The 18,330-nt window shown below is 38.8% G+C and overlaps 1 protein-coding gene across 1 annotated transcript; it reads left to right on the forward strand.

Moving 5' to 3' along the window:
• Positions 1–555: 555 nt before the first annotated feature.
• NDUFV2 (NADH:ubiquinone oxidoreductase core subunit V2) lies at positions 556–18,257 on the forward strand. Its single transcript, XM_050891353.1, has 8 exons — positions 556–636; positions 3,343–3,408; positions 9,334–9,396; positions 9,483–9,599; positions 11,258–11,426; positions 13,774–13,883; positions 14,771–14,847; positions 15,756–18,257. Exons 1-8 carry the CDS (start codon positions 595–597, stop codon positions 15,847–15,849), a joined length of 738 nt encoding a protein of 245 aa, XP_050747310.1. The 5' UTR covers positions 556–594; the 3' UTR covers positions 15,850–18,257.
• Positions 18,258–18,330: the final 73 nt, after the last annotated feature.

Raw genomic sequence — 18,330 nt, forward strand, 5'->3', positions numbered from 1 at the left:
TGGGTAGAAAGGAGGAAAATGGAGGACAAAAAAAACCTCACCAGTTTCTGCAATTTTCCCCTATTTATTACAGATACTTGCTTCCAAAGGAATTTGTTTTTTCACACTGATGTATGTCACAAAAGGTTAAAATTCACTGAATATTCTCATACAGATCTTATGGTTTGCTTCCATTATTTGAGACAAACCTTCCACGTCTGACAGGACAGGGATTCAACACCTGCAGGAGGGACACTCTGGATAACTTCTCCTTCCGGAGCAGGCAGTCATGATACCTGCTAGCGGGGTACAGTGAGCGGCAACTCACTCATTTTGGATGAGTGGCCATCACAAGGGAAGACACAAACCGCCACCGGCGAACAACCGCCACCAGCTAACGGCCGCCCGCCAACGGCCGCCGCGCGCCCGGAGGCGCGCGAGCTCAGCCGGCGCCCGCCCGCCGGGGCGTCCGGCTCGCGGGCGCGCGCGCGCAGCCGGGCGTCGCCGGCGCATGCGCGGGGCGGGTCTCCTTGCCGCTGCGCGGAGGGCGAGCGTAGGCCTGAAGGAGAGGGAAGCGGGGAGTGTGGGGGGGGTCGCCGCTTCTCCGCCGGCGCCATGTTCCTGTGCGCTCCCCTGCGGGCCGCGGCCGCACGCTCGGTAAGGGGGAGGCTGCGGCGGCGACACGTCTGTCCCCGCCGGCCGGGGCAGGGCGCCCGCTCGGCTCGAGGAGGCCGCGGGAGAGGAGGGGGACCGCGGCGGGGACGGGGGTGGGCGGTCGGTGCTGCCCTCGCAGTAGGCGGGCGGCCGGCCGGCCGGGGCCCGCGGCGGGGCACGTCCTCGGGGAAGAAAGGCCCGGCGCAGCCGGTGGAAGGGCGTCGCTCCAGGGTGTCTCCCTTGTGGCCCCGGGGCCTGCCGGAGTTACCTGACCGGCCCTAGAGTTGCATTGCCTGCATCAAGTGAAAAAGGCTCCAGCAGTAACTGCTTGGTGCGTATTGTAGGTTATTGGGAAGCTTCCCAAGTGGAAATAATATTTCTGCCTTGCCCATGTATGTAAGACTAACCACTGGAAGGAAGCCCCTTAGTTTGTTTTTCAATCCTGAGTCAACTCTTCACACCAATTGAAATCCTTTAGGCCAGTGCAAAAAATGGGGTCTCATCCTATTTCTTCGTGAAGTCTGAAACTAACAGATTTTGGTTCTTGGAAACAGTACAGTATCTTTGGATAGAATAAAGGGTTGTCATCTGAAGTGCTTCTTTTGGTAGGAGACTGCCTCTTACCGTTAGAAACCTGAAGCTTACAATGTGGTGGTGGTGGTCCCTTCAGAGCCAAAACTGCGTCTGTGCCGTATTTACTTAGCATTTAGTAGGATTTATACCAGAGCATTAAATCCTCATTTTTATGCTCCTTTCAGCATTGTCTGCAGAATTTCAGTTGTATTTGCATGCTCTATTTACACTTTTTAGTCTTTTGTCTGAATTTTACATGTTGTCTGGTTCACAGAGGGCACTCAAATTGACTTGCCAGTGCAGTTCATTTGATGTGCTTCATGTAAGTTGATAAAGGCAACAGGCCGAGAGTCTCCTGGAAAGGGTGGCACATAGGAATGATCTGCAGTCCTGTCCTGGTTTAGCTGGGATAGAGTTAACTTTCTTTTTAGTAGCTGGTACAGTGCTGTGTTTTGGATTTAGTGTGAGAATAATGTTGATAACACACTGATGTTTTAGTTGTTGCTAAGTAGCGCTTATCTTAAGTCAAGGATTGTTCAGTTTCCCATGCTCTGCCAGCAAGCAGGTGTGCAAGAAGCTGGGAGGGAGCAGAGCCGGGGCAGCTGACCTGAACTAGCCAAAGGGATATTCCATACCATGGAACGTCATGCCCAGTATATAAACAGGGGGGAGTTGGCCAGGAGGGGCAGATTGCTGCTGGGGCATCAGTCAGTGGGTGGTGAGCAATTGCATTGTACATCACTTGTCTTTTCTTGGGTGTTATTTGGGGTTTTTTATTATATTCCTTTTCATTACAATTATTATTATTATATTATTATTATTAGTTAGTAGTGTATTCTATTTTACTTTAGTTATTAAACTGTTCTTATCTCAACCCATGAGTTTTACCTTTTTTTTTTCCCCTCCTCCCCATCCCACTGGGAGGGGGGACGAAGCGGCTGTGTGGTGCTTAGTTGCTGGCTGGGGTTAAACCATGACAAATCCACAGAGTTAACCATGTATCCCAGAGTTCATTTTGGCCTCTTGACACAGAATGGCAGGAGATGAATTGCTTTCCTGGCTCTGCTGCTTTCAGATGAGCCAGAAGTGGAGAGCAAAGGCGAAATGGATGCATACAACATAATACACATAACTGCATAGTAAATCCAGTGCTTCCTGGAAGGACTGATCATATGACAGGGAAAGACTGCAGCCATTGTGTGAAACTACACTGCAGGTGAAACTACGTGATCTGCTGCTGAAAAGATTGAGCTGATTAGGTTGCTCTTACAGAAGAGCAGGGACTGTAGTTCCCTGGTACTCAAGCTTGGATTTCAGATCTGACCTCATGCCTGTATTTTTGCTAGTTTGATGGTGATCCACTTAAAATCCCACAGATTTTATATAGTAACAGAAATTAAGTAGTTAAGGGGGGATTTTTTTTTAATATGTTATACTTCTCTTACTTTAAGAACTGTCAAAATTGTTCTAGAGTTCAATATAAAAATATAAAATTGATATAAAATTAAATTTATTCTAGAATGTTTGCTTATGACAAGATAATATAATCAAATGATTTTAGTAATACTGGCCAGAATCCAGCAATCTTGATCTGTTTTGGCATGACAGATCCAGACAGAGACAACAGATGATAGTTGAACACAACCTGCATATGGCTCTTGTGTCCTGTTGATATTTCAGGTTCTTAACTTTGTTCTCTTATCTAACTGTACAGTGAGATTAGGCATAAAAACTGAAGAAGCTCATAAATGCTTACTAGAGAAGAACCTCAATAATGGTAGTTTCTGCAAACTTTTTAAAGGACATGCTATAAAGTAACAAATTGGACAATTCTTCATGAAATATTTGATAAGAATTTGTATTCAAGGCAGATTAAGCTGTGGCAGAGTATTATCTGTTTGAAGTTAAATCCTTTAACTTCTACACTGTCTGAAATGGTCAAGATGAGTTGAGATGTGCTCTCATAATAGTACAGGAGAGCCCTTCATATTCTTCTCTTGATTTAATTCAAATTATTAGTGATGATATTAGAATTAATGGCTTACAATTAGAGTGCAAATCAAGCTGGTTGTGAGAGCAGTCTCTAGCAGTTATGTAAATTATTAACTATTAATACTATCTACTTTTTGTTTGTAGATAAGACAAATCCGATACTTACATAGAACGGCAGTGTGCAATAGCAGTGGAGGAGCCTTATTTGTGGTAAGTAATTTTCTACCTTACTGGAAAGGGGATGTGTAAGAAGAGTTTGGCATATACTTTTTTTAATCTGCCTAAAAGATTCTGATGGGCAGAACTTGCTATAGAAGCCTACTGGAATTTAAAAAGAAGCGTTTTTTCAGTAGAACTTTTTATTAGAGTGGTGATGGAGTATCAAAAGGTTTTATTTTAGTTTTTGGCCTTGTGTTTCTTATATAGTGAAAACTCTTGTTTATTAATAGTAATGGTGATATTAGCAGCATTTGCATGTGATTGCAGATGAGACTTTGTTTAAACTTATTTCATTATAAAACAGTTTTCTTTTATTCTTGAAGTTGATTGAGTTTGTAATTGAAGCTCATGAAACTTTTTGCAGGTGCAATTTCTTGATTTCTAAAAGTTGCTGCAGAATTACCCTTAGGTCCAGGTCTAGCCCTGTTCACTAGCAGTTGAAAAGTGCAGTGCTTGTTCGTGTTATATGTCATATAGCATGTTGCATAATGATTCATAATTGAGGCCATTAGGCATTATCATAATACGTATAAATATTAGTAGTGATTGCAAAAAAAAAAAAAGCCCTCAAATTTAAATGTATAAAGCAGATGTGTTGTCTGTCTGTCTCTAAAGAGAACCTGAAGCATCTCTGAGAGGTGTATGCTGTCCCATTCTGCTCCTTTCAGAGCTTTATCTAGTCTGCAAGTCAACAGCTGAATAATTTGGCATTTTTCCAACATCTGGTAGAAATCAGCGCTTTACTAGAGAATTGACCACTTCGTTGGAAGCATTTTTGGACAGATTTTTTGTGTTGTTGTTGTTGCCTTTCTGCAGCTGTCTCTACAGCTTTTCTCATAAGATGAAGTTAATGGGATTACGGTACATGCTTCGTATACTTTTCCAGAAACCTGAGCAGGCATTGATGATTTATGGAGTGAAAGCTGGTATTCAAGGAATAGAGGAAACAGTGTAGGCTGACAACTTAGGAAACTTCAAGTGTAGTTTGAGGTTGGTGAAGACATGCAAAAGATGTCTTTGGCACCCTAATGGATATTGGTGTCTGGCATATGAACCTAGATAGCTTTGTAAATTCTCCAGGCATTTTTCACGATTTATGTAGCTGCTTAAATTACTTGCTGGAGGGAGGAGCCTGAAAATAGAGAAAGGGAAATAGAAAAGAAAAAGTATGTGTTTTAGTTAGCTACTTGTGATATCCAGCTGTTTTATTTAATAGCGTCATTCACTCCTTTTATTTTTATTCCACAACAGAATTTTTGCTAGCAGAGCATAGGCGATTGTTTGTGTGGGGGTTTGTCTTATGGTTGGGTGTTTTTTTTTTTTTTTTAATAGGGTAATATTTGTTCTTCTATGAAGTAAAAGGCTATGGGAAGAAGATAGTTGGATGTCATTGTTTGTGCATGTAATTGTTTGCCCTAACTACAACTAAAAACCTTCAGAGCAAATTTCAGATGTTATTTAACATGGCAAATTTCAAGGGAAACTCTTCCTGCTGAGTTGAGCTGAAGGCATTATTTTAATCAACACTAGGTGTTTGTATACAATCAGAAAATGGGACATTTTTTCCCCAGATTTCTGTAGGGAAAACAACATTAGAAAAAGTCTTAGTTTTCCCCAATATTACAAGCAGATGAAGTGTCAAAGGTTGTGTAAAACTGCTTGCGGAGGAATAGTAGGCTTCCCTGGGAGTAACTCTAACTTGTGGAGGTGGTCCTCTTTGTATGTCAATTTACACGAGTGTCTTGGTTTTGTTTTGCAAAGCATATTGGTGCTTCTTGTTGCACTTCCCATATAGGAAATGTATAGGTGAGGAAGGGAAATGCATACAGCATTATTTGTTTTGTAACAGCAGGGGACACGCTGGCAGCAGACCTGATTATCTTAAAATCTAGTATTAAAAGGCAGTGCTGATTTGCATGCCCTTGTATCCCTCTGCAAACTTTTTTCATGCAAGTTTTTTTTCCTTACATGTTATCAGAAACATACAGAAGTAAGAAAACTTCTACTGAAACTCCTTTTTATTCTGAAACAGCCAAGAAGAGACTTTCACAACCATTAAACTCAGTCTGATGCCATCACAGGCAGCTAGATCACACTTCCAGAAAGAATGTATCAAGTTTAAAACTAGGTAGATTGTTTGCCCATAGTAACCTAAGAGAGCTGCTCCAAATCTATCGTATTTCTGATGGCTAGGGAAGGCCTGATTTCAAAGATACTTTTATTTACAATAGTTACCTTTCTTTCTTTAAACATGCCTTCTCTATCTTTTGACTTTTACCTGTGTTTAGCCTCCTTTACAGCAAAAACATAACTCTTCTACTTTGTGGTTTTCAACACATGGACCGAGTTTCCTTAACACATCGACTGCCCTGATGTGGGCTTTATCATAGGGCTACACAGGGGTTCGGTACAGAAGGTTAGGTAATTGCTGTAGTTTTAGTTACTTGTGAAGACGGTCAGTGAAATACTTGGGTCTGAGAGCACTTCCACCATTCTTAATTTCCGATAGGTTTGTATCTTGAGTTTTGCTGGAGTAGTGAATGTAGGGTACTTTCCCCTTGGAGGAGAAGTAATAAATTTCTTTTTGTTGCTGATTTGATATGGACTCTCAACAGGTTGTTGCCCTAAACATCTTTTCCCCTGCATACCACACAGTTCTCTCATTTTGGTTTACAGTGTTTTGGACTGGTGTTTACCACAGGGCATAGGTCAAGTTTCAGGCCAACTTTTTTGCAGTATAGATGAAAAAGCTAAATTATTCTAGTTATTCTATTGTAATTCTTCAGTGCTCTTTAATAATTCTCTGTGTCAAGAAAGACAGATGATTAGATCACTGAAAAAGAGTAATAAAATGGCCCGGGTTGGTGTAGCAAAAAGAATGAGATGAACATTCAGCAGCCTTAGTACCTTCCATGGGGGAGTACCATCACCTGTGGGGACACTGTGGCTTGGATAGGCCTTCACAATGCAGTTGTTCACACTATAAGTAGGTTAGGCTGAATGCTGCAACACAAACGTGATACAGTCAAGCTATGCGTGGAATGAAAGCATATTGTGTAAGACTTGGAAATTGGGGAGCACAAGAAGGGAATTGGGAGGAAAAGTGTTGATAGAGTTTTACCTTGCTTTTCAACAAATTGCTGTAGTTGGTGCAGACATAATTGTTTGTACTTACTTTGTGTATGGAGGGAGCCTTAATATATCAGTTTCTTCTTATGAGCATCTCTTACGTGAGGAAAGGCTGAGAGAGCTGGGACTGTTAGAGAAGGCTGGGGGAGGGGGGATCTTACCAATGTCTATAAACACCTGAAGGGAGGGTGCAAAGAGGACGGAGCCAGGCTCTTTTTAGTGGTGCCCAGTGACAGGACCAGAGGGAATAGCCTCAGAGAACATCAGGAAACACTTTTTCACTGTGAGGGTGACAAAGCACTGGCACAGGTTGCCCAAGCAAGTTGTGGAGTTTCCCACCTTGGAGATATTCAGAAGAAGCCGTCTGGACATGGTCCTGGGCAACCAGCTCAGGGTGGCTTTGCTTGAGCAGGGGGGTTCGGCCCAACCTCAACCACTCTGTGATTTAACATAGTATTCCTTCCAATACTGTGTCCTTAAGTCTGATCTTGTTCTCCAGAATCTGTATCTTAAAAAGGGCAGAAATGCACCCATATCATTTAGGAGGAAATTGGCTCACAAACTGCACACTAGCGAACATGTGATTGACAAATTCCTAACAGCTCAGTAGGCCTGAACTATGTTAGCTCTCGACGAAAACTATCGAACTCTCCACAGCACAGAATTAGATGAAGCCTATTTAGGAAAATGGAAAACAAAAAAAGGTGACATGATCTTATTTAGTGTTCACCTGTGCTGTAGCCTTTACAACGTATTTTGGGGCCTTGCTGCGCAGAACTGTGTGGCAAACTGTAGCTTCAGATATAAAGTCTTTATTATTCCTCTTCACGTATGGTATTTAAGGATATCAGTTTAGAGATGATACACTGAAAAGAACAGCTGTTCTAGACAGAGGCAGATTTTAATAAATCAGATATACTTATTTGCAAAAGAAATTGAGATCAAGTACAATTGTAACTGTATCAAATAGCTATGGAAGGCAAAATAGCAGCCTGAAATAAAAGAGGCATGCAGATTTGAGAAGGAAAAGTTAAGTTATGGAAATACTTATCATGAATCATGGATTTGATCTGTGCAGCTAAGACATAGAACGGGTCTGTAAGGGAAAAAAATTAAAAGTTGCAGTGTGTTTCCAATCAATTTTTCCTCCATCAGCCTCTTTTTGAGAACCTTCATTAAAATTGGTAGAAAACCCTCACCAACACTACATATGAGGAGTCAAATCCTTTATCTGGAAGGGTCAGTCTAAAATAGTGGCAATTGTGTTCCTAAAAGCTGTTTTATGTTATTTTGTAGACCACACAATAAGCAATAAATTCATACTTAATAAAATATTAGTGTGTTCAAAGGGAATGGGTTATCTTTCTGTAATCCCTGTTATTAGGGGAAAGCCATCCTTGGTGGAGAAGTATATATTGACTGTAGTTTTATATTTGACTTGGAACTGTGGCAGGGGTACACGCTTTCAAATTGATGGTGGCAGTAGTACTGTTGCTCTAGGATATAGACAGGATAAGCAAAGGGGATCTCTTGCTAGACCAACAGATGTAATTGAAGTTATTTGGCCTTTCGATATTTCCATATTAATTTCTAAATCCAGGAATAGCTATGGACCATACATATTTTAAGTTCTGCACTGATGACAGTCTTTCAGTATGTAAGTATCTTGCAATGTTAAGATTTTTTCATTAAATCCTTCGCTGCTTAATAAGAACGCAGTGTGGAAACTGCAAAATCACCCTAGGTTACATGACAAAATGATCAAAGTGAAAGTCAGTGGAGTGGGTTTCTGTCTCCTAAATATACTTTTAAAGCTTTTATTATTAGGTGGTTGTGGATGACTTTTAACATCAAGCTTCAAGTATAGCTTGCATTTTTCCCCAAACTTTCCATTTAATTTGAAACTTTCTCAATTTGACAACTGTATAAAGTTTGGAATGAAACTTAGCTATGAGTATTTCAAGGATACCATAATGAGCTGCTTAGAGATAACTGAAAATTTTGTGCAGGAAGTTTTTCTGGTGGATAAGGATTTTTATCAGAACTAAGATTTTATTATAGGAAAATGACACTTTCTTCAAGACTTCCAAATTTGTATTTTCTGAAAATAGAAGAACTAATTTAAATTTGGTGTTTCCCTAGAAGACCACCTTAAAAATAGTATGATGGAATACCTTATTTTGGAAATATTAATTCAAAATTCTGCTTCTTCCATTCTGATTCAGAATTTTATCTAAAATTAAAATGTTGAAATCCATTACAAATCAAAATAATGTTAAAATGGATTGTGTGTGTGAATGTGCAAACATTTTAGTTATATAGCAAGCTTCCTGATGAATTTTGAAGTTTTTATAGTTAATGTCTCATGGGAAAAGAAAAAATGGGCTGTTGTTTTAGTCCCTTGTTGTTTATTAAGGTATTAACCAGAGGACTCTTAATCTACCTGTGATGAGTTTGAACATAATTGCCAAACTGTATTAACAGTGTTAAAAAATGTGTATGTTGATAACACCACCATATTCCTCAAGAAATAATTTTTTAATAGGAAATAACAGGAATAAGTCGTTATTTTTAAGAGTGATGAAATAATTATCAGTATTTTTGATAACTTTGCCAGAGATATTTAATCATTTGAGTACTGTGAAATTTGTATCTGGAATATATCTGTTTTATTCAAGCAACTCAACTGTAACTGTCTAATGAGAAGGTATTTTACAACAGTAAATCTGTCCCGAATCATTTCCTGACAAACCTAGTTTTACATGTTTTCTTTTTCTTTTCCTGAAGCACAGAGATAGTCCTGAAAATAATCCAGATACTCCATTTGAGTTCACACCTGAAAACCAAAAGGTATGCAGACAAAAAAAGTTAAATACACAGACTTTGTCTTTAGATCAGTACTGACAGGTTTTTTTTCCCTCTTTCTCTTTAAAAAGCGAATAGAAGCAATCATAAACAACTACCCAGGGGGACACAAGTCTGCAGCTGTCATGGCAGTGCTAGATTTGGCGCAAAGACAGCATGGATGGTTGCCCATATCAGCTATGAACAAGGTATTTAGTACTTAATTATCTTTCAAGCATAATTTTACTGTTTTCTTTAAATATCTTACTAGAATATGAGCATTTATTTATCAAAGCATACTAACATGGGAATTTACACGTGGCACAGAATTGTGAGGATTCCCTATGAGACTACATTTTAAAAAATAAAAGGGAAAACTAATACAGAAAACTTGGGGCTCTGTTGTTTACATAACGTTAGCCCATTGCTAGAAACTACAGACAGAACAAAACAAAAATTACATGAGCCTTATTTAGGTAGGCTCTTTTCCCAGAACCATTCTGGAAGTAGGAACAGAAACTTGAAAGATTTAGTTCGCTGCTGAATTTGGGGAAAGAAAAAAAGATAACAATGGTGGGGTTTTTCTCCTACCAGATTCTCCTACCAGTGGCACTACACACATTGCCAGGATTGTACTTAATCGCTGGGCCTGTAAAGACTTTTGCAGAGCAGCGTTAGTGTAGTATGTGTCATGAGTGTTTTATAACACCTCGCAGCAAGTGCCCAGAAGACTTATCAAATTATTTATTAAAATTGTTTCAAAATAAGCAAGCAAGCAACTACACTGCTCCAAAGTGATAGGTTGCATGACAGTAATCAAATACCAAGAAATAAAAAATTCTGGTTTATATTCATATTAATAAATCTATCATATTTTGTGTTACAGTCTGGCATGTCATCAGTTTTAAAGTGAAAAGTTTTAAATTCAACGAAGATATGCTGAGGATTGTGAGTGTTAAGAAATTACTGAAGGAGCTAAGTGCACATTTAGAGAAGGGCAACTTACATCTGCTACTGTTTCTGCAGGGTACCATAAAGCCTCAAATCTCCATTAATACTGAATGGAAAAAGTATTTTTGTTTATTTATTCTAACTTTTGGACTGATACTGTGTTGAAAACAATCTTAGGATTTTTAAGTGAACAAGTATTTCCTGTGGTTTGTTATTTGCCTGCAATGACTGGAACATACAACAGGTACACTTTTGAAAACGGAGCCAGTTCTCAACCTGAGCAGTTTGCCAGGGTTCCAGGTTAATGAGGTCAGGGATACTTGTACCAGAACTGGCTCCATGGAGATGGCACTTCACTCCCTATTTATTAGCTGTGACGCCAATCTGCAGATGTAGCTGTGGCGTTTCTAAGGCCAGCCCTGGTGTGTCACAGAACCCGAGACAGACCTGCTGTATCTGAATTAGGTGAGCGTAGTACCAGCCTGTAAGTATTCCCTTACCAAAAGGCGTATGTGGGTTAGTGTGGGTGGATGTGTACAAGTTCGTTCGTTCATACAGCAAAAGAGCAGAAGTGCAGTATGAACTGGAGCTGACAATGAAAGCTGGAACCCAGCTGGCTCCTTGCATCTAGCTTGTGTATGAGGCTAGGTGCTGGAGGGGAACTGACTTGAGCTCCTCGCTGTGCTAATCCATGACTTAGTAGAGTTTGTGCTTGAGCAGGGTGACTCCAATCAGAGTAACTCAGGTGTCTTTTCTTGGCATTTGAAAACAGCTGTGCTCTGATACCCATCCCCTCCCTCTTATTTATCCGTTACTGCAGACAGAGGACAGGTGACTTTATTGAAATGGTTTGTTAAATGCCTTTACTGATGTCCTGTGAGAATTCAATATAGTGTCTGTTTTCCCCTTGTTACAGGTTGCTGAAATTTTAGAAATGCCTCCCATGAGAGTGTATGAAGTAGCAACCTTCTATACAATGTATAATCGCAAACCTGTTGGGAAATACCATATTCAGATCTGCACTACCACGCCATGCATGCTGCGAGACTCTGATAGTATTTTAGAAGCCATTAAGAAGAAACTTGGTATGACAAAAATTTGTAATATATTTTTATAATTTTTTACCTTTATGTAATGATACTGAAGTGAAATTTTTCATATGGTGGGGACAGAGGAATAGTATTGAAAATACAGAGTGAAATCATTGGCGAATAGGCACTAAACACTTCAAATTTCAGATTTTGTATTTATTCTTTAAAGATTTCAGTATAGTAGAGCAGAAAAGGCCCTTGTCTGCAGTGCCATTTACTGGTCTTAAAGTGGTTTTAAAGGCAATTTGCCAGGAAATGCATTATTCTAATACAACTCTTGGACTGAGAAATTAAGGCCTATCCCATATATATGAGAGGACTCTGAATACTATGGCACTTTTTATATGCAAAATAAGATTTTTAAGGTATATGCTATATGAAAGTTGTTTGTGAGGCTTTTTTTACTTAAGTAAGGTGATAGAATCATAGAATGGTTTGGGTTGGAAGGGACCTTAAAGGTCACCTAGTTCCAACCCCCCTGCCATGTGCAGGGACACCTTCCACTAGATCAGGTTGCCCAAATCCCCATCCAGCCTGGTCTTGAACACTTCCAGGGAGGGAGCATTTACAACTTCTCTGGGCAACCTGTTCCAGTGTCTCACCACCCTCACAGTAAAGAATTTCTTCCTAATATCCAATCTAAATGTACCCTCTTTCAGTTTAAAACCGTTACCCCTAGTCCTGTCACTACACTCCCTGATAAGAGTCCCTCCCCATCTTTCCTGTAGGCCCCCTTTAAGTACTGGAAGGCTGCTGTAACGTCTCCCCGCAGCCTTCTCTTCTCCAGGCTGAACAACCTCAACTGTCTCAGCCTGTGTTCATAGGGGAGGTACTCCAGCACCCTGATCATCTTTGTGGCCCTCCTCTGGACCTGCTCAAGCAGGTCCATGTCTTTCTTATGCTGGAGGCACCAGAGCTGGATGCAGTACTCCAGGTGGGGTCTCACGAGAGCGGAGCAGAGGGGCAGAATCACTTCCCTCGACCTGCGGGCTGCACTTCTTTTTATATAGCCCAGGATGTGATTGGCTTTCTGGGCTGTGGGTGCACATTGCCGGGTCATATTTAGTTTTTCATCCACCAGTACCCCCAAGTCCTCCTCTGCAGGGCTGCTCTCAATCCACTCATTGCCCAGCCTGTATTTGTGCTTGGGATTGCCCCGACCCGTGTGCAGGACCTTGCACTTCGCCTTGCTGAACTTCATGAGGTTCATTCACATGGGCCCGCCTTTCTAGCCGGTGAAGGTCCCTCTGGATGGGAACCATGATGTTAACATAACTTACAAATTCTCCATGGAAAAAGTCAATTGAGAATGCTGCATCAAATGAGATGTAAGGAGAACTCATGGGTTTTGTGTGTGGGTTGGGTTTTTTTTCTTCTTCCTTGTTGGGTGGTTATGGAGAGAAGAGGAGGTAAGATCAGCAACTAACAACTTTTCCCCTTCTATGAAGTTGCAAGCTGTGCTAACATTTCCTAAGAACCACTGTGATAAGAGCTGCAGAACAGCTGCTTATTATCTTGCATTTCATATATTCAGTTGTCTGGAAAAGGCCTATTTAGATGAAATTTGTCTTAGTTTGTTACTGCAAAGATAGCTTAATTTAACTGAAACTCTTAGCTTGAGAAATCAAAGCATTAAGGATGATTGTGTAGCTCTTACTGAGACACAGGCCTTACGCTTTTATTAGTTTTTCCCCCTTCTAATAACTGTGGAGGAAAACTGCATTCTTCCTTCCATGGAGAATTTTGTCAAGATCAGACTCAGATGTTACTTTGGCTAACCTGCCCTCTGGGGAAGGTATGTGTCCGTATCACTAGAACAATAATGTGTCATGGAAGCTAAGTACGTGTACAGAGTTGTTCAGGAAATAAGCCTTTGTGTATAAACCTGGAAGTTGTTTATGAATTTGTAGCTAACAACATTAATACTTGGATCTTGGTTAATTTGGGAATTCAATACTCAACACTGTATATTAACACATTTCATATCAGCACATGAAAGCTATGTTTTCCCTATTTTTCCATTCTATTGTATTGATAACTAAAAATGTTCCTGAGTAGAGCCATTCTGTTTCTTAGAATTGTCATTTCGTGGTTATTTGTCAGTAAATCATACCTGTAAACCTGTAAATGAGGCCTCAAAAATGTATCTGAAGGCAGACTTCACAGTTTATTAGACTTTTGTTTAATAGAAACATTTTGGACTCATTTAAGAGGATTTAACTATGCAAATGTTCTTAAGGCCAAAATACAAGTGATGAGAAGACTATGGAGTACTCAGACTCATGCTTTATTAATCTTGTTCAATCACCGTTACTGAACCTAATATTCTTTATTGGTTTAGGTATAAAAGTTGGGGAAACAACACCTGATAAACTCTTCACGCTGATAGAAGTGGAATGTTTAGGTGCTTGTGTAAATGCACCAATGGTACAAATAAATGACAATTACTATGTAAGTATTACATTCCCTTTTAAAAGATTAAACTTCTTTGCTGGGTTACCTGTATTTTCACTTGTTTCATATTCTGAAGTTTTGGTCAGTTACTTCAAATTCCTACTGGCAGGGACAACTTAGAACCTAGAGCATCTTTTAGTTTCTTGGCCTCTTCCTGGAACACTTTGTCGGTATCACAATGTATTGGTGCATTTTTCCTTTCAGTTACTGTCTTGATTTATACAAGTGGGCTGATGCATTTTTTGCCATAGTGGTCTGCCCATAAATCTGGAATTTTTAAATAGGTATTTGATAAGCTTTTAAAAACACTTTAAAGCAGTCTGTTGCAAAGTATGGACTGGTTTAACACTGTTTTTGAACTTTTAGACTTCTGAATTGTGCCTCACTTGGATGCTATCAGATCAAAGGAATTAATGTATTGACTGAATCCAGCTTTTTAAAACTTGTTTTTAAAATATTTTGTTATCACAGTCTGATTAATATTTTGAGAACTGTTCTCTTGAACTGTACCCACAATTTTTTTGTCACAGCTGACACTGTTTTGCAGTCCGTGCAGTGGCATGCGTATAGTGCGTAGGCAGAGATCCAGCTCGCTAATATACCAAGGAAGCTGAAAACACAAACCCATGTTATAGATGGGTGAACATTTAGTTTTAACATAATTTCTGCAACTATATGTAAACCAAAAATTTTAACATTAAAATGACAGTAGGCTTTTTAATTTTCCTAATTCTGTAAACCAGTATGTGTGTTAGTGGACAGGATCAAAATTACCTATGCTAGGATCACACCTAGGAGAGCCACTAATCTGATGAATTTTGAATGCTGCACTTAGCACAATTGCTGACTCTTTTTCTATTTTGTCAATGATTTTTTTTTAACAGGAAGATTTGACACCCAAAGATATTGAAGACATAATTGATGAGCTAAAGGCTGGCAAAGTTCCCAAACCTGGCCCAAGGTATGCTATATTTGTATAATACTGGCCAGCTACTTGAAGGCTGATCCTTTTGAGGAACTAAATTCCTGTTGAGTTCACAACCTACAGCTAAAAAGCATTAATTAATTTACTGAACAGAATGGCATGTATTCAGTGCCTTTCTAAATATTCAAAGCCAAAAAGAACTGGAAAGAACTGAGAAGAGAATTTTCATGTTCTTGATGACTGACTAGAGGAGCATGAAATGTGAAAACATCAGTTCTGATTTGGCTTAGTACCTAATAGGTGAATGAGATTACCTGTTGGATTTTTTTTGTGTAGATCATGTAAATCAACAAATGCCTGTTGCTTGTTTGGGTTTTTTTGATTTCTGACAAAAACCAGGAAGATCACAAGTCTGTGAAAGGATTATTATTTCTGAACTTTTCTTATTGATTCCCATTGTTCTTTGTTAGCCCAGCTACACGTGTTTGTGTGAATGGAGGAATTAATTTGACTTGGGTGGGTTACCTATTCCTATTGTTTCTATGACTTTTTTGAATACAAGAACAATAATCTTAAAACAGTTATAGTTTCCAAACACAGGGAAGCATCTTTAACAAAAATATGACTGATACAATTGGATACTGCCTTTGGTGTTACTGGGATCAACATCACTTTCGTCTGGCCAACCTATAAATAAAAAAACTAGTGGTCCTGTCTTGCATTTCAGTTATGAAACTATTTGTCACTATATGAATTTGGAATCCTTTTGATTTACGAGTAGCATCACACAGTTCTGAAAGATGAATACAAAGAATGAAAGAAAAAAAAAAAACCAGTGGCTTCAGCCTGAAGTCAGATTCGTAACTATCTTCTATCCAGTGATTAAACAGTATCTGCGGTTATAAACAATACCAGCAATGACTAAAACTGCTTTCATTTTTCAGGAGTGGACGTTTTTCTTGTGAGCCAGCTGATGGCCTTACTTCTCTGACTGAACCACCCAAAGGACCAGGTTTTGGAGTTCGAGCTGACCTCTAAGGATTTTTGTAATATAAGATGAACTGTCTGAAAATAATAAAGTAACTTTAATCTCAGTAAAATTATGTACATTCTAATACTTTTTTTTAAAAATGAAGAAAGCAACAGCAATTAGAGTATCTAATTTACTATGGTTTTAACTACTGCAAAGCATAATCATAATTCTAGATTACAAGAAAAGTTCTGTAGACTGTAAAGTGACTCACTGAAAGAGTCCACTTACGATCACTGAGGGGTGAAAGTTGCATCTTTTGATCTGTCATTGAAAATTCTTTCAACTTTTTCTAAGGTTCTTTGAAGAAGCAACAAAACTGCCTAAATTACAAGTCTGGCAAATGCGCAAGGAAACAAACTGAAAAGAGAAGATCTGACAAAACTTCATCGCATGTTACTTTTAATTGCAATTTAAAACCAAAAACAAACAGGAAAGGTGATCCAAGCTGTGTTGTGCAAAAAATCCGGTAGGTTCAGTAAGAAGTGGTTCTTCTTGAGTCTAATTCTTCTTACTACCATTCAGTGACCAGGAAAAATGCATTATCTTTTTGTCATGTTACAAAAAAAAAAACCCCCAAATAGCAGTAGTACTCTACTAAAAGAATGAACAGCAACAAGAAACAACTTCCTGTACAAATTTATTCAATACAGCCAAGGTGTGCAGTTGGGGAAAGACAGACTATACCAGAACAGTTTAATACATAGCTAAGTGTAATATATGAAAGTAGTTATTTGATTCACAGATCCTTCTTTGACCTTACTGCTGCGTATCAGCTACTTTTAAGAACTAATCGGTGTGAAATTGAGGTATTTCTCCCGAGATAAAAAAAAGCTGATAATTTTTTTAAAAATTGACTGCATATTGACACTTAATACATATGCTTGTAAAATCTGGCAAATGCTTTATATATGTACACATATATACATTTCAATGTAAATTAGGAAATGTGAACATGTCAGTCACCTGAGACCATATTGAGTCTGCCTCTTCAAAATCTGCTGTGGAATTTACATTCTTCTTACAATTAATGGGATAGATGAGGCTTAATTGTATTATTTATATTTTACTCTAGTTTGTTTTGATATTCTGATTAACAGTACTTCCCTAAACTATTCTCCCTCTTCTGAGTCAAATTTTGTATCTACAGATTTCCACGCATGATTATCTCATAGTCTGTTCATGCCCCACCTTTATTTCAGTGGGCTCTGTGAAGTTCCTTGATGTATTGTTAAACAAGTAGTGTTACTTTTGGTAGTTCTGAGAGCAAAATAAATATGTATAGCATTTGTATGTAAAACTTGCTATCCCTTCTACATTACTAAATGTATAAAATGAAGTCATTGAATTGCATACAAATGGAAAAGTAAATTTGATAAATACAAGTCATGAGTGAAGCAGTCACCCAATAAGCACGAAAAAAAATCTTGTATCTAAGTGCACTGTGTATGAGAAAATAGTACATGGAGTGAAATATTATCTGTAAAATTGCTGAATGGTCTTTTGAAAGGTCACTCCAGTGTTTGTAATAGCCACATGCCTTGTAGCAGGCCAGGCATCTGGCATTATGCGGCACTTCTCTAGAGACATAAAATGAGACAGGCAGCATATTACATTCTGATGCAAAGACAGACTCATTTTAATATACCAGTCTGTAACTATGCTGTTTGCTCAACTATAACAACAAAGCTGTATTCTAGTTCATATAGCATTACCTTATTCTAATGTAGTATGAAAGCAGGCAACTACTTTTAAAAATATATGTTGACTATAAATGAGGATTTTGCATGCATTATGGAACTATCAGGTCCTACAATTATTCATGGTTTTGTATGTAACTGTGAAACTGATGGGATTGCATAATTGTGTTGAAGGGAAACATACTTCTAGACCTGCCAAGTTTGAAATGTTCAAGTATACAAAAACAAAGCTCTAGAATGCCAGACTCCTCCCATTCATAAAGCTGGACAGGAGAATTTGTTGCCTTGTCCCAGTTTTCCCCCCTGTTCATTCCATCTGTACGTGAAAATCGTGATGTCTGTCTGATGAGCAGAACACAGCCCTCAACAGTTTCCCATTTGTTGGAGATCATGTTAGTGATGTTCCACAGCCAAGTATGTCAGTCATTTTGATGCAACACTTAACAGTCTGCCAATCACTCGACTAGAAAACTATAATTTACATTATCCTTATTGCGTGGTACAAATCTGATACACCACTGTTTAAAATTAAATTGAATATTGTAGGGCAGCTATAGGACTGAAATATTTGAAGAGAAGTAAGCAAATAATCATTACTCTCCTCTCTCATCTTACCCACTTCCTTCATCAATTATATGAGGCTTTATGGTCCTGGTTTCTACATCAAAGTTTGGCCATCATTGTATTAAGATAAATGATTAAAGAAAAAAATCACATCTTGCGTTATTTCAGGTTTTGTTGAAATTTGAACATTTCAAACTTCAAACATCTCAAATAGAAATACAGATT

This window comes from Gymnogyps californianus, chromosome 2 (assembly GCF_018139145.2).
Source record: "Gymnogyps californianus isolate 813 chromosome 2, ASM1813914v2, whole genome shotgun sequence".
Classification (NCBI taxonomy): domain Eukaryota; kingdom Metazoa; phylum Chordata; class Aves; order Accipitriformes; family Cathartidae; genus Gymnogyps; species Gymnogyps californianus.